We start from the raw sequence: 27,500 nt of genomic DNA, 5'->3' as shown, positions 1-27,500 counted from the left end.
TACCCACTACACTCTCAGAGTGGTTGGCGTTAGGAAGGGCATCCAGCTGTAGAAACTCTGCCAGATCAAGATTGGAGCCTGGTGCAGCCATCTGGTTTGCCAGCCCTCAGTCAAAATCGTCCAACCCATGCTAGCATGGAGAGCAGACGTTAAACGATGATGATACATATATGTGTAGGGTTTTTTTTTTTGCCGAAAATGGAAGTAGGTTTGACCTTTATATGCGATCAACCTTTACTCATGTATATATTCTTTTACTTGTTTTGGGCATTTGACTGTGGCCATGCTGGAGCACCACCTCTAGTCGAACAAATTGACCCCAGGACTTATTCTTTGTAAGCCTAGTGCTTATTCTATCGGTCTCTTTTGCCGAACTGCTAAGTTACTGGATGTAAACACACCAACATCGGTTGTCAAGCGATTGTTGGGGTACAAACACAGACACACAAATACATACATACATATATGATAGGCTTGGTATTTTATTTTCAATTTCAGGAGAGAGGCAGCTATAAAGAGAAACAGAGGTTCTGGGCCCCAATGGATAATATAGCTAGTTCACATGGTCCAGTGAACACAGAGAAACACACTCCACAGAAAGCTGCAACCCCAGGTCAGCATGATGGCAGTTTGAAGAAAAGGGACAGAAAGAAGCAGAAGAAGGGTTTAGAGGTGAAGTCGAACAAAACCCCTTCTCCGAGCAGCAAAGTCTGTGATAATACAGAAGAGAATGTGGTCATCAATACGACCAGCAGCCACGACGTGAACATTGCGACCCCAACCAAGGTGGATGATTCAGTCCAGGTACTTCAAGACAAGTCAAATGTTGAGGTAAGAAACAAGATTTACGTTTTGCTTTTTTGTTAGGCTTTTAGGGTCCTGTGCTCATTAAGCTCATTAAGCTCATTATGATCCATAATATTATTATCATGTCATCATCATAACATCCACATAAAGGCCAGCCAATGCCTTCTGAGGAGATTTGGTAGGCAGAGACTGTGCAGAAGCTCATGTCTGTGCGTGTGTGTGTGGAGTGCATATATAGAGGGATGCAAAAGTAGGTATACAGTTATGAAAAAAAGGAAACGCATATAATGGATGGAAGCACTCCGTCGGTTACGACGAAGAGGGTTCCGGTTGATCCGATCAACGGAACAGCCTGCTCGTGAAATTAACGTGCAAGTGGCTGAGCACTCCACAGACACGTGTACCCTTAACGCAGTTCTCGGGGATATTCAGCGTGACACAGAGAGTGACAAGGCCGGCCCTTTGAAATACAGGTACAACAGAAACAGGAAGTAAGAGTGAAAGAGTACAGCAGGGATCACCACCATCCCTTGCCGGAGCCTCGTGGAGCTTTTAAGTGTTTTCGCTCAATAAACACTCAGAACGCCCGGTCTGGGAATCGAAACCGCGATCTTATGACCGCGAGTCCGCTGCCCTATCCACTGGGCCATTGTGCCTCCAAACGCATATAATACTCATTTATCGTTATCGAAAAAATTAAAAGCTACAATAAAAGTATTATTATAGTTAGGATAAATGTATTATTATGATTAAAGACACTGAAAATATCAAAAATGAGGCTATTTTAATGAGCGAATAATTTTAATGAATTAAGTATTACAACATTGGATGTGATACTGTATACCTACTTTTTCACCCCACTGTATATGTGTATATATACATACATACATGCATACATACACACACACACACACACACACATATATGTGTGTGTGTGTGTGGCGCATAAAAAGCACCATTCGAGAGTGATCGTTACCAGTGTCGCCTTACTGGCACGTGAAAAAAACATTTAAGCGAGGTCGTTGCTAGTGCCGCTGGACCGACTCCTGTGCAGGTGGCACGTAAAAAACACCATTTGAGCATGGCCGTTACCAGTACCGCCTGACTGGTCCTCGTGCCAGTGGCATGTAAAAGCACCCGCTACACTCTTGGAGCGGTTGGCATTAGGAAGGGCATCCATCTGTAGAGAATCTGCCAGATCAAGATTGGAGCCTGGTGCAGCTGTCTGGTTTGCCAGTCCTCAGTCAAAATCGTCCAACCCATGCTAGCATGGAAAGCGGACATTAAACGATGATGATGATGATAAATGATCTAATGTTTTTCTTTACTTTGTTATTCTTTTTTTTCTGACAGGTGAAGCCATCTTGCGAAAGTCAGAAAGCTGAAGACAAAGCAGCGAGGAAAGAAAGACAGAGGGAAGAATACAGGAAGCAGAAAGAGAAGAAGGCTTTGGCCGAAGGAGGCGGTTACTCGGCAACACCACCTGAGGGCCAGGTGCAAAAGACAAAAGCACAAATAACAGCGGAAAGACGATTGAAACAGGTAAGTAAATAAACATTCATTAATTCAGTCCCTCATTTATTTCATCTCCATTTTGCTGTGGTAGCTGGTTTATTTTCTCCCCTTTTTTTTGCCTCTTTTTTTAAAAATTTAATTTAATTTTTTTTTGCTCTGTGCTACATGGCCCATGGAGGAGTAGGCCATGAGCAAGAAGGCTGGATAACATGCTTGAGCTCGGTTGGTCTTGCTTTGGGGTCCAGCTGGATCAATTGGAGACTGTTTCTTCAGACAAGACCTGATGGAAGGCGTGCATGAGGATTTTTTCCCCCCCTGACTCTTCCAGGAATAAGTGGATGAAGAAGATGAGATGGGATGAGAAGTTTTGATTTAAATCACTTTAACCCTTTCGTTATCATATTTCTGTAGAGATGTTCTGTGTTTCTTTCAATTAATTTTAAATATAACAAAGAATTTAGTAAAATAACTTGGTTATCATTAAGCTAGTGTTAAGAACATAAATTGTGGCTGAAGTTTGGTGGAAGATTTTGATTCAAAACTTATGAAAACAAGCCATTTGTACTACAGAGCCAGAGGTGGTTTTGGTCGTGTTGGTATCAAAAGGGTTAAAACAGGAGGTTTTTATCACAGAATCAAGGGTGGTCTCAGATGGGTTCATACCTAAAAAAGGTTAAACTGCATTGCAACTTAAAAGAAGGGCATATTGGATGAAATAAGCATAGCTGGGACATGTTTGATTGTGGGTCTGCTTGATGAGAGCAAACCTGGAGTTAAACAACGATTGACCATCACAAAACACTCAGCTGTGAAAGAGGAAGTGAAGCCCCTGTTTTATTCAGTCCAACTGGAGAAATTGGAAGAAGCAGAATTTGTGGATGAAGATCAGTGGCACAACACAATGTCAGATTTGAACTTAGCATTACAGTCATTGAGCTTTTAGTTCAGTGTGAAATTTATTTAGGCGCAGGTATGGCTATGTTGTAAGAAGCTTGCTTTTCAACCACATGGTCCGAGGTTCAGTCCCGTTGTGTAGCACCTTGGGCAAATGACTTCTACTATAGCCTTGGGCTGACCAAAGACTTGTGAGTGGATTTGCTAGAGGGATACTGAAAGAAGCCTGTCACATGTGTAAATACAATCCGGGGATCCGAGTTTAGGAAGTTAGTTTGCTTCAAGCATTTAGCAGCCAACATTTAGAGAACAAAAAGGGGACAGAATTTGATAAAATAACAATTTATTAGCATCGTAAGTTACACACGTTTTCCCATATCAAAATTACAAAGAATTTTGGTAAGCTGATAGATTCTATAGCAACTAATGCTGCTAAAGATCTACATCTATGCGTGTGTCTCTGTGTCTGTCCCTCACCACCACTTTACAACTGGTGTTGGTGTGTTTACGTCCCTGTAACTTAGTGGTTCAGCAAGAGAGACTGATAGAATAAGTACCAAGCTTTTAAAAAATAAGAACTGGGCATTATTTAGATTATTTACATTTGATGGATATTTGTCCTCATCTTGTTTGTTGTTAACAGTTTCGGCTGATATACCCTCCAGCCTTCATCAGGTGTCTTGGGGAAATTCCGAACCTAGGTTCTCAATCCTAAGGTATTTTTCGATGTTATTATTATTATAACATCAAAAAATATCTTAGGAATGAGAACCCAGGTTCGAAATTTCTCCAAGACACCTGATGAAGGCTGGAGGGTGTATCAGCCGAAACGTTGTGTTAACAACAAACAAGATGAGGACAAATATCCGTCAAATGTAAATAATGTAGATAATTCCTCATCTCTTAAATGTAGAACTGGAATAAGTACAGGGGTTGATTCATTCGACTAAAAATTCTTCAGTGCAGTGCTCCAGCATGGCCACAGTCTAATGACTGAAACAGTGAAAGAATTTGTTTAGTTTCCAATGAAATTTTTTCCATTATTTTGCAGGAGGCACAGAGGGCGGCAAAGTTAGAGAAGCAACAGGCCAAAGCGCAGAGTACAGCAGGTAAGGTGTTTTATTGGCTTGTGTGTGTGTGTGTGTGTTCCCAACGATGTGGTCTCAGGTGCAGTGGGGCAGCTTTCAGGTTCAGTCCCAAGGCACAGCACCTTGGGCAAATGTGTTCCCCTGTAGCCTTTGGCTAACTAAAGCCTTGTGATTGTATTTTGGTAGAAGGAAACTGCAGGAAGCCTGTTGTGTGTGCATAAGGATCCCCATGTCTTGACCTCATGGTTGTAAATGAACATCACTGTCATACAAGCAGTGTTGTTTGTTTCCAGTCTTCTGTTAAAATAAAAAGAGAAAAGTATGACTGGTCATAGGGAAATATTACTTCAGCAGGTTAGTGCTGGCAACAGGAAGGGCAGCTGGCCATAGAAAACCTGCTTCAACAGGAAGGGTAGCTGACCAGAGAAAATCTGCCTCAATAAATTCTGTCAGACCTGTGCAAGCATGGACATTAAGTGATGATAATATTGATAATGTGTCATCTGTCTTTACTTTCTGAGTTCAAACTCTGCCAAGGCTGACTTTGCCTTTCATCCTTTCAGGGTTGATAAATCAAGTACCAGTTGAAAATTTCAGCAACACATTCTTTGTAGTAATGGCGATTTGACATCTATGTTTTAGTGGTCAGTCCTCTAAATTTTGTATGTAAAACAATTTTTAATGTTCGGATTTTTTAAAATATGCTAAGCCACTGGTTTTAATTGATTAATATCAATTTCTACCCTTATCTAATTTCATATATATATATATATATATATACATATATATATATATATATATATATATGAAAGCCATGATGGACTGTTAGCTCCTACACACATTTTTTTCTCTCCTTGTTTCTTTTCTGTGTATCTTTCTGTCGAAGAGCGTAGGCTCGAAACGTAAAAGACTTGTTCTATTTCTATTCCTGAGCGCCATACTAATACATTTGTTTGTTTGTACTCCACCTGCCTTCGTCTTTTGTTTATTTTCGTAAACCTTCCCTATATATATACACACACACATATATATCTAATATGTAATGTACTATTTTGTGATAGAAAGATCAACAAAAAAGTACTCCCTCTAGTGAGAGATAAATATTATTTATTCAAGGGACACAATACATGTGTTTAAGTGCTACTAATAGTTTCATATGTTGAGAAATATCTCAAACATACTCATCAGGCACAAACCCCATATCAAAATGAATGAAAAAAAATTGAATAGGAGAAGAAATGTGATGAATATGTTGGAAATATTTCTCAACATACAAAACTATTTGTTGCTCTTAAAGACACGTATTGTGCCCTTTAACCCTATTGTTACCGTATTTATTTTGAGATGTTCTGGGTTTCTTTCAATTATTTTGGATGTAACAAAGAATTTAGTAAAACAACTTAGTTATCATTAAGCTAGTATTAGGAACATAAATTGTGACTAAGGTTTGGTGGAAGATTTTAATTCAAAACTTTTTGGAAACAGGACATTTGTACTACAGAGCCAGAGGTGGTTTCAGCCAGGTTGGTAACAAAAGGGTTAAGAATTGTTTCTCTGTTATATATTTGAACCCTTTTGTTACCATATTTCTGTTGAGATGCTCTGTGTTTCTTTCAATTACTTAAAATATAATAAAGAATTTAGTAAAATAACATAGTTATCATTAAGCTGGTTTTAGGAACATAAATGGTGACTAAGGTTTGGTGGAAGATTTTAATTCAAAACTTATGAAAACATGACATTTGTACTCAGAGCCAGTCTCTGCCAGGTTGGTATCAAAAGGGCTAAGAATCGTTTCTCTATTATATATTCTAACCCTTTTCTTACCATATTTCTGTTGAGATGTTCTGTGTTTCTTTCAATTAATTCTAAATATAACAAAGAATTTAGTAAAACAACTTAGTTATCATTCAGCTAGTGTTAGGAACATACATTGTGACTAAAGTTTGGTGGAAGATTTCAATTCGAAACTTAAGAAAACAAAACATTTGTTCTAAAGAACCAGAGGCTGTTTCGGCCGGGTTGGTAATGAAAGGGTTAAGTAAATAAATAATATATTCCTTCCATCTTCCGTCTTTCATTTGGCATTTATTTATTTATTTATTTTATTTATTTATTTGTTTATTTCTTGCCAACTTGAAGCTGCCAAGAAGGAACCCCTTCGTGTCCCGACGCATTTGCGAGCAGACGATGAAGCTAAGCAGAGGAAACTTGCCAAGAAACTCGACAAACAGAGTCTGCCCCAGCATGGCACCAAAGAACGGCATGTCCAGCTTTTCAGTCACCTTTTTGCTCATAAAAGCAGCTCCTCTCTGATCGAAACCGATGTGTAGGTGTTTTTGTTTTACTTTCTTTTGTAACCACTTCTTGTTCTTTGTTTTGTGTTTGTTTGTTTGCCTTTTGTTCTTTCGGGTTCAGTAAAACAAAGAATAAGACAAATACTGGGGGTGGGGTGGGGGCTGAGGGGTGACAGAAATTGTAAGGCGATGAGCTGGCAGAATCGTTAGCACGCCCGGCGAAATACTTAGCAGTATTTCGTCTGCCGTTACGTTCTGAGTTCAAATTCCGCCAAGGTCAACTTTGCCTTTCATCCTTTCGAGGGTCGATAAATTAAGTACTAGTTACGCACTGGGGTTGATGTAAACGACTTAATCCCTTTGTCTGTCCTTTTTTGTCCCCTCTATGTTTAGCCCCTTGTGGGCAATAAAGAAATAAGAAACTGTAAGAAGCCCACCGCATATACATATGTATCTTTGTGTCTGCATTTGCCCTCCGCCACTGCTTGACAATTGGTGTTGGTTTGTTTACGTCCACATAATTCAGCAGTTCAGTAAAAGAGACTGAAAGAATAAGTGTCAGGCTTAAAAGAAAAAAGTACAGGGGTTGGATTTATTTGACTGAAAATTCTTCAAGACGGTGCCCCAGCATGGCCGCAGTCTAATGACTAAAACAGGCTGAAAATAAAGATGTGTATGTGTGTATCGCCTGTGTTCTTCAGAAGTTCCTATGGCATTGTTATCGTTGCCCCTTCTGTCAACCCAATCACCCGCTCACTTCACATCTTGAAAGACATAAGAAATAGGATACCTCCTCTTACTTGAAAAACCCATGTCGAGTGTTAGTGACAGGAAGAGCGTCTGGTTGTAAAACACTGCCTCAATAACACATTCATCTGACTCATGCCCACATGAAAAAGTGAACATAGTCGCAGGAGTGGCTGTGTGGTAAGTAGCTTGCTAACCAACCACATGGTTCTGGGTTCAGTCCCACTGCGTGGCATCTTGGGCAACTGTCTTCTGCTATAGCCCCGGGCCGACCAATGCCTTGTGAGTGGATTTGGTAGACGGAAACTGAAAGACGCCTGTCGTATATATGTATATATATATATATATATGTATGTGTGTCTGTGTTTGTCCCCCTCCCCATCTCTTGACCACTGATGCTGGTGTGTTTACGTCCCCATCACTTAGCGGTTCGGCAAAAAAGACCGATAGAATAAGTGCTGGGCTTACAAAGAATAAGTCCCGGGGTCGATTTACTCGACTAAAAGGCAGTGCTCCAGCATGGCCGCAGTCAAATGACTGAAACAAGTAAAAGAGTAAAAGAGAGCAAGAGTATAAAATGAATGATGGGTGTGTGTGTGTGTGTGTATATTTTGTAGTAATTAATATATTCTAATTATTCTTTTTTCCCCCACTCTTTTAACAGATTCAAAAACTGTAATGTTCATCCTGCCATTATTCAATTGGGTCTTTTATATTCACGGGGCCTAATTTGTGGCTCAAATGCACGCTGCATCAGTTTACTGCGAGCGCTTCAACAAGTAAGTGGGGTTTTTTTTTTCATGTTTTTGCCATCTTTTCTTGCCTCCCATTTTGTCACCGTCTTCGTTTTGTGTCCACTTTTCCATTCTAGCATGAGTTGGACTACATGGAATGCATGTACTTGTCAAGATATTTGTGGATGACATCAGGTAGCCAAAAACGGTGAACGTGCTTTGATCGACATACTAATAGACATATACCCAAAGTCCAAATATATATATATATATATATATATGAACATCAAAATAAATATCAATGGAAATAGTAGTTGTGATACCTGTGCCGGTGGCACATAAAAAGCACCATCCGAACGTGGCCAATGCCAGTGCCGCCCGCCCGCCTTCTGTGCTGGTGGCACGTAAAAAGCACCATCCGAACGTGGCCAATGCCAGCACCACCTTGACTGGCTTCCGTGCCGGTGGCACGTTAAAAGCACCAACTGATTGTGGTCGCTGCCAGACTCCCCTGGCACCTGTGCCGGTGGCACGTAAAAAGCACCCACTACACTCGCGGAGTGGTTGGCGTTAGGAAGGGCATCCAGCTGTAGAAACACTGCCAGATTATACTGGAGCCTGGTGCAACCCGTGCTAGCGCGGAAAACGGATGTTAAACGATGATGATGATATATATATATATATATATATATATTAGGATGGGCTTCTTTCAGTTTCCATCTATCAAGTCTGCTCACTAAGTTTTGGTTGGACCAAGGCTATAGTAGAACATACTTGCTCAAGGTGGCTAGCAATTGGACTGAACCCAGAGCCATGAGGTTTGAAAGCAAGCTTCTTACCACACAGCCATGCTTCATCATCATCATCGTTTAACATCCGCTTTCCATGCTAGCATGGGTTGGACGATTTGACTGAGGACTGGCGAACCAGATGGCTGCACCAGGCTTCAATCTTGATCTGGCAGAGTTTCTACAGCTGGATGCCCTTCCTAACGCCAACCACTCCGAGAGTGCAGTGGGTGCTTTCAAAATTAGTTGAAACAAATGCAGTGTACTTTAACATAAATGTGGAAACGGAAGGGTTAAAGAACAGCCATGTAGGGAGGTCCCTTCAATCAACTGTTCTTCCTCCCCACCAATTCGTACCTTTGAGCTAAAAAAGAAAAAAATTATTATTTTCAAAAGATTTTCGTATTAAAAATTGATGTTTTTTTTTCTTCTTTTCTGCCTTTTTGTAGGTTATTCGTGAATATTCTACACCAACAGAGAAAGAACTCAGCCGAGATCTGGAGCATCGAATCAGACACAGTATTGAGTAAGATATTCTCCTCTCTCTTGTCTTTCGACTTTTGTTTCATTTATCATCATCATCATCATCATTTATCGTCCAGGCGAGCTGGTAGAAACGTTAGCACGCCGGGTGAAATGCTTAGCAGTATTTCGTCTGCCGTTACGTTCTGAGTTCAAATTCCGCCGAGGTCAACTTTGCCTTTCATCCTTTCAGGGTCGATAAATTAAGTACTAGTGAAACACTGGGGTCATTGCAATCGACTAGTCCCCAGGTCCCAAATTTCAGGCCTTGTGCCTTTAGTAGAAAGGATCTATCGTCCATTTTCCATGCTGGTATGAGTTGGACGGCTTAACAGGAACTGGTAAGGCCCAGGACCACACCTGGTTCTATAATCTGCTTTGGCAGGATGCTCTTCCGAATGCTGGTCATTTTATAGAGTGTATTGAGTGCTTTTTACGTGGCCCCAGCACCCACACCACTGTTTTTTTTTTCTTTTGACCACGCATCAGATGAACAAGGCTCATAGGTCAGCTTCTTTCAGCCATAAACTTTGAGACAAGGACATAACACTAATTGCTCCATTTAGTTTTCTTGACCGAAAAATCTAGTTCCATTGCTATTTCTTGGTTTGTTCTACAAATAAACTATTTCTTCTAGTCAAGCAAAAAAGGAATTTAAGCCCAGAATGGTTGTGGGGTTAACAAATGCATTTCCCAACATGTGGTTTTGGGTTCAGTTAAAAAGTTTTCTCATTATTAACTTAATGTTGGAATATAAATTAAACCCTTCAGGATGGTGCCTTAGCATGGCCACACCCAAGGCAATGAGCAAAATAAGTAAAAAAATAATGAATTAAAATTTCAATCCATCATCATCATCATCGTTTAACGTCCGTTTTCCATGCTAGCACGGGTTGGACGGTTCAACTGGGGTCTGGGAAGCCAGGGGCTGCACCAGGCTCCAGTCTGATCTGGCAGTGTTTCTACAGCTGGATGCCCTTTCTAACGCCAACCACTCCGAGAGTGTAGTGGGTCCTTTTTATGGGTGCCAGACGAGGCTGGCAAACGGCCATGATTGGAAGGTGCTTTTTACGTGCCACCGGCATGGAGACCAGTCTGGGCGGCGCTGGCAACGGCCACATTTGGACAGTTCTCTTACGTGCCACCGGCACTGGTATCTCAGCTACAATTTCCGTTGATGTTGAAAGATTTTGATTTCGATTTTGGATGATTTTTTTTTTGTTTTTTTCCATCTTGTTTTTCATTTTCTCTTTCCTTCTTTATCTCTTTGCCATTCTTTTAGCTTTTTGGTTACTTGCCGACATCTTTCTGTGAGTATGAGGAACGCCATTCGATCTTTGAAGAGAAATATTTCACTCATCAGTCCCGAAGTGGATGAAAAAGATGTAAGTATCTTGTGACGAACTGCAATTAGGGGACTTGATACAGAAATAAGTGTTACAGGGTCAGGGTTTTTGACTGATATCGAGATCTTGTGAAAGCGTTTGGCTTAGTGGTTAGAGTGTGCAGCTTACGATTGTAAGGTCATGAGTTCAATTCCTGACAACACATTGTGTCCTTGAGCAAGACACTTTATTTCACGTTGATCCTTTCCACTCACCTGGCAAAAATGAGTTGTACCAGTAATTCAAAAGGGGTTAGCCTTATCACACTCTGTGTCATGTTGAATCTCCCTGAGAACTATGTTAAGGGTACAAGGGGTACGTGGAGTGCTCAGCCACTTGCATGTTAATTTCACAAGCAGGCTGTTCTGTTGATTGCATCAACTGTGGGGGCTAAATGTAGAGGGGTCAAACAAGGACAGACATAGGGATTAAGTCAATTACATCAACCCCCAGTGCATAACTGGTACTTATTTAATCCACCCCAAAAGGATGAAAGGCAACGTCAACCGTGGCAGAATTTGAACTCAGAATGTAAGCAGCAGAGCATTTTGCCTGGCATGCTAATGATTCTGCCAGCTCGGCACCTTAATGGGGAGAAAATATTTATTTCTTTATTGCCCACAAGGGGCTAAACATAGAGGGGACAGACAATGGGATTAAGTTGATTTCATTGACCCCAGTGCGTAACTGGTATTTTTTTTATTGACCTCGAAAAGACGAAAGGCAAAATCAACCTCGGCGGAATTTGAACTCAGAACGTTAGGATGAACGAAATACCTATTTCTTTACTACCCACAAGGAGCTAAACACAGAGGGGACAAACAAGGACAGACAAACGGATTAAGTTGATTATATTGACCCCAGTGCATAACTGGTACTTATTTAATCGACCCCGAAAGGATGAAGGGCAAAGTCGACCTCAGCAGAATTTGAACTCAGAACGTTAAGACGAACGAAATACCGCTAAGCATTTTGCTCTGCGTGCTAATGATTCTGCCAGTTCGCCGCCTTCAGAAAGTAATGCAACATAATCTATAAACTGAATGTGTGCAATTGAAGCAGCATTGAATGAAAATAGTTATCTATGTATATACACCATTGATGGGCAAGATGCCGCAGTTTTCCTGGCCGTTGACAGCCTTATCTGGCCGCCGTGCCGGTGGCACGTAAAAAGCACCATCCGATCGTGGCCGTTTGCCAGCCTTGTCTGGCACCTGTGCAGGTGGCACATAAAAATCACCCACTACACTCACGGAGTGGTTGGCGTTAGGAAGGGCATCCAGCCGTAGAAACACTGCCAGATCAGACTGGGCCTGATGAAGCCTCCTGGCTTCCCAGATCCCAGTTGAACCGTCCAACCCATGCCAGCATGGAAAACAGACGTTAAACGATGATGATGATGATGATGATGATGATGATAACGTCTCTTAAGAGAAAAGCATCCTGCCTTATAAACAGGTATGGCTATGTGGTGAGAGGCATGGCAGGAAGCTTGCTTCCCAACCACATGATTCTGGGTTCAAACTGTCCAACCCATGCCAGCAGGGAACATGGATGTTAAATGATGATGATGATGATGATGATGACGACAAAGAATAATAATAATAATAATAATAATAAGAATGTTGGTTAGTACAGTAGATGCTGGACAGGATTCAGCTTCTTTTTTCTTTACCCTCAATATTCTGGTTTGCAAAAATCCCATCGGGGCCAATTATGTCTGGCATCCCTACACTTGATAAGAATTAATTTGTGTAATGCACTGGAATTGGATTTAATCAGTTTTTTTGCTCTTTTTTTTCCTGTATGAGATACGTTGGAGTTGGTCAAAAGAAATTATAGATTGTGCTGATTATTATTATTATTATTATTATTATTATTATCATTATTATTATTATTATTATTATTATTATGATGGTGGTAGTAACGATGATGGATGATAATTGTAATTAGGATGAAGCAATCATAGCAATTAGAATTGTATTCTTTTTCGAAATAAATAAATAAATATGTGTGTGTGTGTGTATGCATATATATATATGTATGTGTATATATATATATATGTGGTGTGTATGTATGTATATATGTGTATGTATGTATATGTGTGTGTGTGTATGTATGTGTATATATATGTGTATTATATATATATATGTATATATGTGTGTGTATATGTGTGTGTGAGTATATATGTGTGTGCATATATATATATTGATTCCAGTACTGCCCGACTGGCCCTTGTGCCGGTGGCACGTAAAGTGCACGCAGTACGTTCTCAAAGTGGTTGGCGTTAGGAAGGGCATCCAGCTGTAGAAACTTTGCCTGATCGGATTGAAGCCTGGTGCAGACTTCTGGCTTCCAGCCCTCAGTCAAACTATCCAACCCATGCCAGCATGAAAAGCAAATGTTAAGCGATCATTTGTTGACCCCCAGATGGATGAAAGGCAAAGACCTTGGTGGAATTTGAACTCAGAATGTAGTAATGTTAACGATTCTTATTTCTTTACTACCCACAAGGGGCTAAACATAGAGGGGACAAACAAGGACAGACAAAGGTATTAAGTCGATTACATTAACCCCAGTGCGTAACTGGTACTTAATTTATCGACCCTGAAAGGATGAAAGGCAAAGTCGACCTCGGCGGAATTTGAACTCAGAACGTAACGGCAGACGAAATACCGCTAAGCATTTCGGCCCCTGTGTGCTAATGCTTCTGCCAGCTCGCCGCCTTAATAATAAATAATAAAATTAATTGTTTCTAATTTCCCTGGTACTTGACTGGTATTTTATTTTATCGATCCTGAAAGAATGGAAAACATAGATGACCATAGTGGGATTTGAACTCAGAATGTAAAAGACTTGAAACAAATACTGCTCTAATGGTTCTACCATCAGATGATGACGATGATGATGATGATGATAACAGTAACATCGTTAATAAGAAATATCTGTAAAAAAACAAAAAAAAAAACACAAATGGAAAATGAAACGTGTGTGTTCCATCATAATTCTTAACGATGCACGTTAAAACTAGGTTAACGACCCTTAATTAAGAAGAGTCCAAGAAATAAATAAAACTAAAAGAGTTTAAAACGAACAGGTAAGTCTTGTTTGTAGACGTCTAATTTAAACGTTGATTGCTTCAGTGAAGCCTTGTGGGGGTGGGGTGGGGGAGTTAAGTAGATTTTTTTTTGTTAAAAAAGAGAAAAATGAAACTTGCCAAGCGGTAAAACACCAGAAGAAATGTTACTTTGTACATATGCATTTGTTAACTTTTGCTGCTATTATTATTATTATTATTATTATTATTATTATTATTATTATTATTATTATTATTATTATTATGTTTTTCTTTTTTCTTTTTCTTCTCTTAACCATCCTTAATTTTCTGTTGAAGGCCAAGGAAAAATTGGTGGATTTTATTGATCGATACATCAAAGAGAAGCTATATTTAGCTGCAGATGCTATTTTCCTGAAAGCGAAAGAGAAGATAGAAGATGATGATGTAATCATTGTATATTCAGGGTGGGTACCTTGCAATGTTTTGTTTTTGGTTTGTCTTCTTTTTTTTTTGGTCTTTGAGTTTTGTCAAGAATTATTCCACGCAGGAGTGGCTGTGTGGTAAGTAGCTTGCTTACCAACCACATGGTTTCGAGTTCAGTCCCACTGCATGCCATCTTGAGCAAGTGTCTTCTACTATAGCCTCGGGCCGACCAAAGCCTTGTGAGTGGATTTGGTAGACGGAAACTGAAAGAAGCCTGTCGTATATATGTATGTATATATGTGTGTGTGTATGTTTGTGTGTCTGTGTTTGTCCCCCTAGCATTGCTTGACAACCGATGCTGGTGTGTTTATGTCCCCGTTACTTAGCAATTCGGCAAAAGAGACCGATAGAATAAGTACTGGACTTACAAAAGAATAAGTCCCGGGGTCGAGTTGCTCGATTAAAAGGCGGTGCTCCAGCATGGCCGCAGTCAAATGACTGAAACAAGTAAAAGAGTAAAAGAGTATAGGTACAAGTGTGGCTGTGTGGTTTTGGAGGGGAGGGGGCAGTCGATTAGATTAACCCCGAATGGTTGAAAGGCAAAGTTGACCTCGGTGGAATTTGAACTCAGAACGTAAAGACAAACGAAATACTGCTAAGCAATTTTGCCCTGCATGCTAACGATTCTGCCAGCTCGCTGCCTTATTATTGCCAACCCTCACCTCTTTCCGAGCAAGGTAATACCATTGGCAGATATAGTTTTTTTTTTTTTACAGAATAACACCACTTGTATGACAGTGATGCTTGTTTACAATCAACATGAGATGTCATGACGTGAGTGTGTGCACACACACACACACTGGCAGTTTCTGTCTGCCAGATCCACTCAAAAGGCTTTGGTCGACTCTTGGCTGTGGTAGAAGATGCTTAGTGGCACTGAACCTGAGACCACATGGTTAGGAAGCAAGCTTCTCTACCACACAACCATCCCTACACTTAATGCATTATCTATTTCCATAAACTATGAATGGAGCTTTATATAAATTTAATGCTTGTCCAGTTCAGAGCCACAAAGACACATTTTGTGATGGAACCAAATTTTACACTAAAAGGTACCGAATGCACTAGAGGATACCAAATACTAAATAATCAATATAAAATGGTTCTAATCTATGCATATAAAGCTGAAGTTGTCTGTGTGTGTGTGGCAGGTTTGGTAGCCTTCAACTAACACTATTTCCTCCGAGACCCTGCGGCGCAAGTTGACCAAAATTGAGATTATGATAGAAGAAGGCTTGCTCTTCCTTCCGTAGAAGAAAACATTCAAATCGGACCATGTTAACACGAAAAATTATTTACACCAAAAAGGTGCTTTTTCTCTATGAAAATCCCTATTTTTTACAATTTTTTGACTGCTGTGTCACCATTTTTTGGTGTATTTCAACCAGAAAAATGTTCACTTAAAGAGAATAACAAGCTACATAATGCAAAATTTTTACTTTTCAAAAAACATTGAAACTATCTCAAAACTTTGTTAATGTGACATCAAAGTCTGCTGTTTTAAGCGCAACTAAAGAACAAACCTGAGCAATGCTGGGCTATACTGCTAGTATATCTGAAACAAAGAAAAGTACTTTAGTTTAGCTGATATTTTAAGGAAACCTTCTGATTGCTGTCTGGAATTCTCCATTTTTGGCACTTCATCATCGTTTAGCATCCGCTTTCCATGCTAGCATGGGTTGGACGGTTAAACTGGGTCTGAGAAGCCAGAAGGCTGCACTAGGCCCAGTCTCATCTGGCAATGTTTCTATGGCTGGATGCCCTTCCTAACGCCAACCACTCCGTGAGTGTAGTGGGTGCTTTTTACATGCCACCTGCACAGGTGCCAGACAAGTCTGGCAGACGGCCACGATCGGATGGTGCTTTTTACGTGCCAGGCGAGGCTGGCAACGGCCACGAACGGATGGTGCTCTTTACGTGCCACCGGCACGGGGGCCAGGCGAGGCTGGCAATGGCCATGAACGGATGGTGCTTTTTATGTGCCACCGGCACGGAGGCCAGTCGGGCCGGCGCTGGCAACGGCCACTTTCCAGTGCTGCCCCGACTGGCCTCTCGAAAATATTTTGAACTTTGGAGATTAACAGTTGTACTATTTAATTTTGCCATGCAAATATGTGTGTGTGTGTGTGGGGGGGTCTGTGTGTGCTATAATTAAAATCTTTATATGAAATATATGCTTTTTTTAATTTCGTATTTGCTCTTCTTATATTCCACTCAACAAACAGGTCATCGCTGGTGCGTGAAATCTTAATTGATGCTAAAAAGCACAACAAACGATTCAGTGTAATTGTAGTAGATTCTCGGCCTCGAATGGAAGGTAAGTATTTAAAAAAAAACAATCAATTTGTTTTACATTGCATTTTATTATTTTCAAGGTTTGACATGGGAAGCTGATCACGTTCTTGAGAGTTCAAACAACATTACTGCACTTAGTGTTATGTGCCGCTGGGGCCACATGGTACACTCTGTAAAGTGGTTGGCGTCAGGAAGGGTATCCAGCCATAGAAGCCATGCCAAGGCAGACAGCAGAGCTTGATGTTGTCTCCTGACAATTTGAAATCAGAACGTAAAGACAGATGAAATACTGCTAAGCAATTTTGCCCTGCATGCTAATGATTCTGCCAGCTCGCCGCCTTGATACCTATTTCTTTATTACCCACAAGGGACCAAACACAGAGGGGACAAACAAGGACAGACATAGGTATTAAGTCGATTACATCGACCCCAGTGCGGAAATGGTACTTAATTTATCGACCCTGAAAGGATGAAAGGCAAAGTCAACGGCGGAGTTTGAACTCAGAACGTAACGACAGACGAAATACCGCTAAGCATTTCATCCGGCATGCTAACATTTCTGCCAGCTCGCCGCCTTGATACCTGACGCTTTATTGGACTTGGCTGTTCTTGGTCTGAAGTAAGAAAAGTAGAACTTCTTCATCAACAGTCATACATCTCATACGAATAGAGTTGACCATTCTGTCATCATCACCATCATCATCATTTAAGGTCCACTTTTCCATGCTTGCATGGATCAGATAGAACTTGTTTTAGGTAGATTTTCAACAGCCTGATGCCCTTCCTGTTGCCAGCTTTCACCTGTTTCCTGGCAAGGTAATATTTTTCCATAGCCAGACCATGTCTTTCAGAGAAGACTGGAAACAAACAACACCACTTGTATGACAGTGATGCTCATTTACAACCATCTCATGATGTCAAAACGAGGCTACCCACATACACACACACTTACTCACCCACATACTTTTACATACACACACACACACACACACACACGTTGAGCTTCTTCCAGTTTCCATCTACTAAACCTAATCACAAGACTTTGGTCAGCCCAGGGCTGTATTTGAAGGCACTTGTCTAAGGGTGCCAGGGAGTGGGATTGAACTCAAGGCCACAAGGTTAGGAAGCAAGCTTCTTGGCCACACTGCTGTGACCATACTTCACCTGAGATTAACAGTTAACCATTCTACCATTGTCTTTTATTGATGTTTACATTTTGTTTATATTTTAGGTAAGAAAACAGTAGAAGTTTTGGTTAAAAACGGTGTGGAGTGTTCCTATGTGCTGATCAGTGCCATTTCCTATGCAATGCAGAAGGTAAATTACTATTTCCTGTCCATTATCTAATATTTTAATTGGTTTAAATTGAGATTTGTTTATGGAAAATTTTTTTTAAATAAAAAAAAAAACATTATCATCAGAAATCTTTCATCATCATCATCATTTAACATCTGTTTACCATGCTGGCATGGGTTAGACCAAGGTTTCTCAACCGGGTTCCATATATGATTTTTGGGGTCCGCAGTAATTTTTTAGGGGCCATGAAAAAATTGTGCTTCAGACCAAATAAAGTTTATGTACAATAAATTGGTCATACGTCCCCAATACCGAAAATATTTTAATAATTTTTATATAGTATTCAATTATAAAAATACCAAAAAAAATATAGGTGTAGAAGTGGCTTGCTTATGAACTACATGATTCCGGGTTCAGTCCCACTGCGTGGTGCTTTGGGCAAGTGTCTTCTACTATAGCATTGGGCCAACCAAAGCCTTTTGAGTGAATTTGGTAGAGGGAAACTGAAAGAAGCTCATCGTATATATGAATGTATATGTTTGTGTGTCTGTGTTTGTCCTGCCCACCATTGCTTGACAACCGATGTTGGTGTGTATATGTCCCTGTAACTTAGCAGTTTGGCAAAAGAGACTGATAGAATAAGTACTAGGCTTACAAAGAATAAGTCCTGGGATTAATCTGTTTGACTAAAGGTGGTACTCCAGCATGGCCACAGTCAAATGACTGAAACAAGTAAAAGAATAAAAAGAGTTTTTAAGCATCAATTGGCTGTGGGGATCCACCCAAATAACATAGGAATAAAAGGGGTCCACAGGTAAAGAATTAGTTGAGAACCCCCCGGGTTGGACAGTTGCTCTGTTGTCTGTTTTGGCATGGTTTCCCTTGCTCGAAGGCATGTAGCTCAGTGGTTAAGGTTTTTGGCTCATGATCAAAAGGTCATGAGTTCAATTCCTGGCAGCGTATTGTGCCCTTGTGCAAGACATTTTATTTCATGTTGCTCCAGTCTGCTTTCCTGGCAAAAATGTAATTCAAAAGGGCCAGCCTTGTCATACTCTATGCTGTGCTGAATCTCCCTGGGAACCACATTATGGCTACACATGTCTGTGGAGTGCTCGGCCACTTGCACATTAATTCCAAGAGCAGGCTGTTCCATTGATTGAATCGACTGGAACCCCCGTCATCATAACCGACAGAGTATCAGTTCTATAGCTGGATGCTCTTCCTAATGCCAACCAATTAACAGAAGGTACTGGATGCTTCTTACATGATGCCATTCTCCAAGGAGAATTTAGTTAGTAATGCTTATGTTCAAAATGACATTGTGGGGGTAGATGCGAGATACCAGATCTGGCCAGTTAGAACATAAAGCAAGTAGACTGTTTTGGCCGGATATGGCTGGATTCAATTCTAAAGAGTTAAGAAACATTTAATTTCTGATCCACTGTTTATCTATTTATTTGTGAGCTGGCAGAAACATTAGCATGCCAGGCAAAATGCGTAGCCGTATTTCGTCTGCTGTTATGTTGTGAGTTCAAATTCCGCCGAGGTCAACTTTGCCTTTCATCCTTTCGGGGTCGATAAATTAAGTACCAGTTACGCATTGGAGTCGGTATACTCGCCTTAATCCGTTTGTTTGTCCTTGTTTGTCCCCTCTGTGTTTAGCCCCTTGTGGGTAGTAAAGAAATAGGTATTTCGTCTGCCGCTACGTTCTGAGTTCAAATTCCGCCCAGGTCGACTTTGCCTTTCGTGGTCGATAAATTAAGTACCAGTTACGCATTGGGGTCGATATACTTGCCTTAATCCGTTTGTTTGTCCCCTCTGTGTTTAGCCCCTTGTGGTTAGTAAAGAAATATATTTATGAATATATAAATAAAAATAAGAAGAAAGTATATTATTCGGTATTTGTAGAGTATTATGTATTTTTATATTCTTCGGTATTTTATTGTCTTCTCTTCTGTTTTTCAGGCCACAAAAGTCTTTCTCGGTGCTCATGCTGCTTTGGCGAATGGTTACATTATGTCCCGAGCTGGTACATCCTTGCTGTGTATGATGGCGAAGGCTTACACGGTGCCGGTTCTGGTTTTCTGTGAGACACACAAATTCAGCGAACGTGTACAAGCTGATTCGTTTGTTTCTAATGAGCTGGGTAACTATTTTCACTCATTTATCATTTGCCTCTGATTTCTAATTAACACCTGCCGCAGGTAAGACTTTGCGGTTAAGAAGCTTGTTTTGGAACCACTTACTGTTTCAGACTCGGGGCAAGTGTCTGCTTCTATAGTTCCAGGCTGACCGATTCCTGTTAACTGAATTTGGTAGATGGAATCTGTAAGAAGCCTGTCGTGTATATATGCATGTATGTGTTTGAATTTTGTCTTGGCATCGAGTGAATGTTGTTAACCCTTTTGTCACCATATTTCAGTTGAGATGCTCTGTGTTTCTTTCAATTAATTTTAAATATAACAAAGAATTTAGTAAAATAACTTAGTTATCATTAAGCTAGTGTTAGGAACATAAACTGTGACTAAGGTTTGGTGGAAGATTTTAATCCAAAACTTATGAAAACAAGACATTTGTACTACAGAGCTAGAGGCGGTTTCAGCTGGGTTGGTAATGAAAGGGTTAATGAATGTTGTTCGTTTCCAATATTCTACCAAAACATTCTCTGGTCTTGGTGAAACATTACCTTGCTTGGAGACGAAGTAAAGGTTGACTTCATCTGACTTCTTGTGCAACCATGGAAACATGGTTGTTAAAATGATGATGATGAAAGCTGGTACATGGGCTGGTACTACCATTTTTCTGAAGCCACAATTACTCCTTCCCACTCAGCCTCACTCAAAGTGTTTCAATCCTTCACAAATGCCATGGAACATATTGGTTTCCATTTGCCCAAAAAGTACCACTCCGTCCCACTGTATGGCACCCTCTTCTGTAGCTCCTGGCCAATCAAATGGTGCTTTTTACGTGCCACTGGCATGGGAGCCAGTTTGGCGGCACTACAAAATATAAAAGCATTTCCAGTAAGTTTTTTGTCCCCTAAACAAGTTTTCCTGTTCCCTGATTTAAGATATCAATAATGATATTACTACAGTAATACATTTTTTTCCATCTTCTCCTTCCATTCAGCCGATCCAGATGACCTAATCCACCTGGACAACCAACCTGACTGCCTGACCGACTGGAAATCGTACGAATCCCTCACACTGTTGAATCTCGTCTATGATTTCACGCCCCCCGAGCTGATCACGGTCGTCATCACCGAACTGGGCACCATTCCGTGTTCGTCGATCCCAGTCGTGTTGAGAGTGCAACAAGAAACTTAGGACCATTTCTTCTTCTTCTTTTACTTCTGACTCGAATTCTGAAGAATTTTCTGGTTTTCCTCACCTGTTGCCAGTAATTACCACCACCACCACCACCACCACCACTACCTGCCTATGTCGTCATTTAACCGAATACTCTACAACCAAACGAACCTCTACCTTTACTGATTGGACCCTTACGCTGCTACTACTACTTCTACTACTACTACTACTACTACTGACAGCAATAGAAATATGTTATACAAGAGAATTTAAAAAAAAATGAAAAAAGAGAGAAAAGAAAACCGAAAGAAGAAAACAACCAAACAAAACATAGATAAAATAACTTGCTTTTTCTTATTAATTTCTATAAATTATTTTTCAAATTTCTCTGTTGCTTCCTTGTAGTTTTTCTTACTTTACATGTCTGGAACTTTCTTCTCCAGCTGCGGACTTTGTCTGGAGCTTTGGGCAAGATGTCTTGTAGGCACATCTTGTTGTTCTTGTTGTTATGAGTCTCTGGCACATGCGTGGCTGTGTGGTTAAGCAGCCTGCTTTGCATCTATGGGGCTTCCGGTTCAGATCCACTGAGCGGGCACCTCGGGTCAGAAGGGTCTTCTACAATAGCCCTGGTCCATCCAAAGCCTTGTGAATGGATGTGGTAGATGGAAACTGTGAGAAGCCCATTTTATATATATATATACACACACATCATCATCATCATGAAAAGCGGATGTTAAACGATGATGATGATGTGATATATATATATATATGTATATACACACACATGCATGTATGTATGTGTGTGTGTGTTGACATCATGTGATTGTTGTAAATAAATGTCGTTCATCTGCAATATTCTGCAAAATTATGTCTGGCCATGGGGAAATAGGACCTGGTTTGGAAACAGGTGAGGGTTGGCAACAGGAAGGGCATCCAGCTGTAGAAAATCTGCTTCAGTAAACCTTCTTCAACCCATGCAAACATGGAAAAGTGGATCGATCCTGTACCGGACAAGGATTCTAGATTATTTTTCCTGTTTCTATTCCTTAATTTTTGAGAGTGGCTGGGTTCATTTTTAGTATTCTTGTTTGTGAGAGCAGTCCAGTTTATTTTGAGGCGCAATCGCCCAGTGGTTAGGGCAGCGGACTCGTGGTCGTAGGATCGCGGTTTCGATTCCCAGACCGAGCGTTGTGAGTGTTTATTGAGCGAAAACACCTAAAGCTCCACGAGGCTCCGGCAGGGATGGTGGTGATCCCTGCTGTACTCTTTCACCACAACTTTCTCTCACTCTTACTTCCTGTTTCTGTTGTACCTGTATTTCAAAGGGCCGGCCTTGTCACTCTCTGTGTCACGCTGAATATCCCCGAGAACTACGTTAAGGGTAGACGTTAATTTCACGAGCAGGCTGTTCCGTTGATCGGATCAACCGGAACCCTCGTCGTCGTAACCGACGGAGTGCTTCCCAGTTTATTTCAGATATTCTTATTTTAAAAACCATCTCTGGCTAATCGCTGAGAGGACATTGGTGATGCCTTGGCAGAGGTTTGTGCTCTCTGAGTGCTCTTGTTAGTATTCCTATTGTAAACTACAAATGGCTCACACAGATTGTCTTTAGGTGTGACAATAAATACTTCACTTAAACGTTGCTTAAGTTGCTTTTTTCACAGAGCCAAGAAGCATATTTTCATTCGCAAATTCAACTGCGGTGCAGCAAACAACCGGCACCCAGCGCAGCACACCAAAGAACACATGCAACATAGTGCGACTGAGAAGCTTGCTTTGCAACCCTGTGGTTTCTGGTTCAATTCCAGGACATGACTTCTTGGGAAAGTGTCTTTTACTATAGCCTCAGGCTAACCGATGCCTTGAGAAGGAATTAGGGTGGCAGAAACTGTGTGGAAGCCTGCTGTTGATATACATATACACACACATATACATTTGTATTTGTAACCTCCACCACAGCTAGTTACATACCATAACTTAGCTGTTGACCAAAAGAGATTGACAGAATAAGTAGCAGGCTTTAAAAAAATGTACTGGGGTTGATTTGTTCAACTAAAACCTTCAAGGCTGTGCCCCAGCATGGCCACAGTTCTTTCACTAAAACAAGTAAAAAAGAGCAAAAGATAAAAGATAAAGAAATGTGAGGGCCAGGTATTGGAATGAAACCAAATAGGCGGCGAGCTGGCAGAAACGTTAGCATGCCGGGTGAAATGCTCAACGTTACATTCAGAGTTCAAATTCCGCCGAGGTTGACTTTGCCTTTCATCCTTTCGGGGTCGATTAAATAAGTACCAGTTACGCACTGGGGTTGATATAATCGACTTAATCCGTGTGTCTGTCCTTGTTTGTCCTCTCTGTGTTTAGCCCCTTGTGGGTAGTAAAAAAATAGGTATGAAACCAAATAATGGTTTAGACCTGTGGTTCTTAACTGGAGTCCACCTGACCCTTGTGGGGGTCCCTATCAGATTTTGCTGTCAAAATTTATCTGCAGTAAATCAGTTATACTTCGACAATACACAAAATATTTTAACAATTTTTTTTATATAATTCCTAATATTTTATTATAAAACCATAATGGAATTTTTTACACCTGGAATGGTTATGAGGGTCCATCAGGGCAAAACAGGAATCAAAGAATTCCATATACAAAAAAAAAAATGGTCAAGAAACACTGGTTTGGAACTATGACCGAAGAGTAATGGTTCCAAGTACTTTTCAATCAATTCCACTGCACTCTTCTAAATCTGTGACCTTAGAGCTAGAGTAAGGAATCGTTATTAGCATTTGCAGTAAGGCAGCGAGCTGGCAGAACCGTTAGCATGCTGGACAGAATGTGTTTAGCAGGATTTCTTCTGGCATTTTATGTTCTGAGTTCAAATCCTGCTGAGGCTGACTTTGGCTTTTATCCTTTCTGAGTCGATAAAAGAGGTACCAGTTGAATACTAGTGTTGAGGTAATTGACTAAATACCTTCTCCAGAATTTCAGGCATTGTGCCTTACATAGAAAGGATTATTACCTGTTGGAGTGCTGAAGACTGGGTCTTTGGAATTGTGTAAAACTATACGTTATGGACAATAAAATTTTGTATTTCTCTCAATAAGCTATGGTTTACATGTTTTGTCAACCGTAGAATATAGGAGAACGAGAGAAAATATTACTGCGAAAGACAAACGGAATGAAAAAGGAAGAACATGCTAATTATCACGCTCCAGCATGGCCGCAGCCGTGAAGCTAAAATGTATAAAAGAATAGAAAGAAAATAAAAATCGAAGAGCGAATTAACCTTCACTGAATATTTCTCCTTATTCAACATTGAGTTGCTTATATTTCAACCATGCTTTATTTGAGAAAATCACGAGAATTAAGATGTAAGGTGGATGTGCGAAGATGGAATGAAGGAAGATGTAAGGTCGGAAAGGGAAGTGTGGATAAATTGGACGCGAGATTCGAAACAAGTGGGAAGTGTTTTTGTGATGTTCATGCCTTTCCGAAGGTTTTTTTTTTTTTACAGCGTAAAGGTTAGGAACTAAAAGTGCATTGTTAATTGCTCGCTTGCTTTATGTCAAGGACTTTCGACAAGAAATAACAATGGATACAGAGCGATAGATATGAATAAATAGATGTGTGGAAAATATATAAAGTTTTGAGTTTTTAAAGACCTCAGTGCGCTTTAGGAATGGTATGAGAGGCAGACAAGAAGGGAAATGTTGTCAACTCTGGAATCAAAAGCGAAAATAATACTCTTAAGATCCTGAGATAGATAACTACAAATATGTAAAGAGATGGCGAACAAATTGATGAATAAATAAAAGCAGATCGCGGTAATTAGGGGTGGTCTGTCTCTAAGTTATCCAAAGATCGCATGTTCGTATAAGCTCTTTAACTCCCTAGCAAATCTGAATAAGTTGGTATGTTTCTAGAAATAGATAGTAACTTCGAAGCAGAAGGGAGAAAGCTAGAGAAATACGCAGATATAGTATAAACCTTTTAGCAGGATAAGGCAAATTAAATTCTGTTGGAAAACGTGAATTCTAATGTAGTTCCAAGCAGGTCCTTAACCAATTTTTATTATTTTTTTCATCCCCAAAAGGGCCCTGTCTGATAGGATTCGAACCTATTCATTTTCACATCTTTTATTTGCTGTTTTTGGCCAACACATGTAACCACTTGCTTCTACTACGGACCATGTTGGCTTTTTTTTCTTCCTTTTATTTCATTGAAATGGATTGAGAGATCGCAGAAAGAGTGGCGGGAGAAGGTCCTTAGTGATAAGCGTTGTTACGACGCATGCGCAGAAGCTGAGTTGCTGTTAAGGAGGGGGAGGGTTAAAGTTGATAGACCTTCAGAAAAAGGAGAAAGGGGAGAGAGAGAGAGAGAGCTAGAGAGACAGAGAAAGAAACAGACTGGTAGACAGAGAAGGAGAGAGTGACAGAGATAGATAGATAGAGAGAGTGAGAGGGAGGGAAGAGAGCAGTTAAATGACATCGATATATGTTAAGGAGAGGGAGGGTTAAAGTTGATATTCCTTCAGAAAAAGGGAAAGGGGAGACAGAGAGAGACACGTAAAAGCGAGAGAGGGAGAAAGCTAGAGAGACAGAGAGAGAAACAGACTGACAGACAGAGAAGGAGAGAGTGACAAAGATAGATAGATAGATATAGAGACAGACAGAGAGGGAGGGAGGAAGTGACAGAGATAGATAGATATAGAGACAGAGAGAAAGGGAGAAAGTGACAGAGATAGAGAGGCAGAGAAGGAGGAGAGCAGTTAAATGACATCTATGGCAGTACTCTTACCGTCACGACTACCACCACTGCCATCGCCGCCGCCGCCGCTGTCATCATCATCATCATCATAAACCACCGCCGCCGTATCAGCAAATACAGTAACGACGACGACGACTGCGACTAATTTTTTTATTTTTTGCAGCGACAAGAAGCAATGGCAACAACCATAACATCACCAATAATAATAATAATAATAATAATAAGGGAAGCTGCCAACTGAAGTAAGAACTGATAACGAAATAATTGCGACTGTTAACCATTTTTTTATACTTCGTCGTCGTTGTTGAGCAGAGACGGTATTTATTGTTTAAGGAAACCTGACAACGCCGCTTTCTGCATCTTTATCACCAAACAATAAGGACAACAAGAACGATGACAACAGCATCATCATCATAAGCAGAAGAAGGGGAGGAAGGTAAATAAAAAGAACAGCAGCAGCATCATCATCAGATGCAGGAGAGAGGTAGGAGGCAGAGAGAGGAAAGAAAAAGGGTGAGAGAAAAAGCAGAACAGGAGTAGTGGTAAGAGTAGCGGCGGCAGCAGCAGCTGCAAGGGAGGAAGGGAAGCGCAACAGACAGAGAGGAGGGAGAAAGGGAGGGAGTGAGGAAGGGAGGGGGGTCGTGTTAGTCGAGCGAAGGAAGTGGGAGGGAGGAAGAGGGGGAAAAGCGGCGAGCAAGAACCACCGGAGTGTTGGGATGAGGAGGGAGGATGGGGGGAGGGAAATTGGTTTCGTAATGATTAGTAATGAGAGTGAGAGGCGGCAGCGACGGCGGCGACGGCGGTGAAGAGAGAGAGAGAGGAGAGGCGGAGAAGGAGGAGAAGGAGGGGGAGGAGGGGGAAGGGGAGGAATAAGGCAGATACCGTCATCAGAAGAAGAAGAATTCTTGGACGACCACGACCACGGCCACCGTTTTAATTCTGCTCGCTTTTTTTTTCTTCTCTCCACCTACGACGGGTGACAATTAGTGGACAGATCGGGGTAGACACCATCAGTGGACACCTCAACACTACACATATATAAAAAAAACCCTCCACAACCACTAGTAATTATTACTATTCTTACCATTTTCCCTTACTAACCTCTACACTACATCCAGCACCATTACCAGACGTGGGTCTTTGACGACTGGTGGTGGTGGTGGTGGTGCTGTCTTCTCTGCTGTCGGTGGTGGTGGCGGTGGTGGTCCTGGCAACCGTGCTGCTGCTGGTAGTGGTACTGGCGGTTCAGGTTCGAGCAGAGTTATGGACAGCAGTGGAGAGAACAGCATTTGTTACCAGTCTCTGGCCGACGAATCGGAAATTGCTCAAACAGGGATACACATGTTGCTAAATAATGGATTTCGTGAAGCAAAGTTATTGTTCGATTCACACAAGTGAGTAGAGTTTAAAGTTTATGATTCATTGGATTCCATTGTTCCTTTTTTGTTGTTGCTTGAACTCCAGCTCGGCTACAATCGAAAGACAGTCCAACTGTGACCACCACGTATCTTGTTT

At 40.9% G+C, this 27,500-nt stretch overlaps 2 protein-coding genes across 2 annotated transcripts in view; both read left to right on the top strand.

The window, feature by feature from the left end:
- The window catches only part of LOC115223825 (translation initiation factor eIF-2B subunit delta), a 30,277-nt gene extending 8,789 nt beyond the window's left edge, over nucleotides 1–21,488 (top strand). Inside the window, exons 2-13 of the mRNA XM_029794502.2 lie at nucleotides 499–831; nucleotides 2,161–2,349; nucleotides 4,268–4,325; nucleotides 6,447–6,633; nucleotides 8,013–8,127; nucleotides 9,320–9,396; nucleotides 10,675–10,777; nucleotides 14,172–14,299; nucleotides 16,544–16,635; nucleotides 17,845–17,930; nucleotides 19,875–20,055; nucleotides 21,039–21,488. Coding sequence (XP_029650362.1) covers nucleotides 541–831; nucleotides 2,161–2,349; nucleotides 4,268–4,325; nucleotides 6,447–6,633; nucleotides 8,013–8,127; nucleotides 9,320–9,396; nucleotides 10,675–10,777; nucleotides 14,172–14,299; nucleotides 16,544–16,635; nucleotides 17,845–17,930; nucleotides 19,875–20,055; nucleotides 21,039–21,235 — 1,704 coding nt within the window. The 5' untranslated portion in view covers nucleotides 499–540 and the 3' untranslated portion in view covers nucleotides 21,236–21,488. The remainder of the gene's footprint in view (nucleotides 1–498; nucleotides 832–2,160; nucleotides 2,350–4,267; nucleotides 4,326–6,446; nucleotides 6,634–8,012; nucleotides 8,128–9,319; nucleotides 9,397–10,674; nucleotides 10,778–14,171; nucleotides 14,300–16,543; nucleotides 16,636–17,844; nucleotides 17,931–19,874; nucleotides 20,056–21,038) is intronic.
- Nucleotides 21,489–26,841: 5,353 nt separating this feature from the next.
- LOC115223950 (tetratricopeptide repeat protein 39C) overlaps nucleotides 26,842–27,500 on the top strand; it is a 73,407-nt gene continuing 72,748 nt past the window's right edge. Inside the window, exon 1 of the mRNA XM_029794696.2 lies at nucleotides 26,842–27,379. Within this exon, the coding sequence (XP_029650556.1) occupies nucleotides 27,249–27,379 (131 nt within the window). The 5' untranslated portion in view covers nucleotides 26,842–27,248. The remainder of the gene's footprint in view (nucleotides 27,380–27,500) is intronic.

Source organism: Octopus sinensis, linkage group LG24 (genome assembly GCF_006345805.1).
Source record: "Octopus sinensis linkage group LG24, ASM634580v1, whole genome shotgun sequence".
Classification (NCBI taxonomy): Eukaryota; Metazoa; Mollusca; class Cephalopoda; order Octopoda; family Octopodidae; genus Octopus; species Octopus sinensis.
Note: the sequence above shows the minus strand (reverse complement) of the source record. Positions and strands in the feature narration are given on the sequence as shown.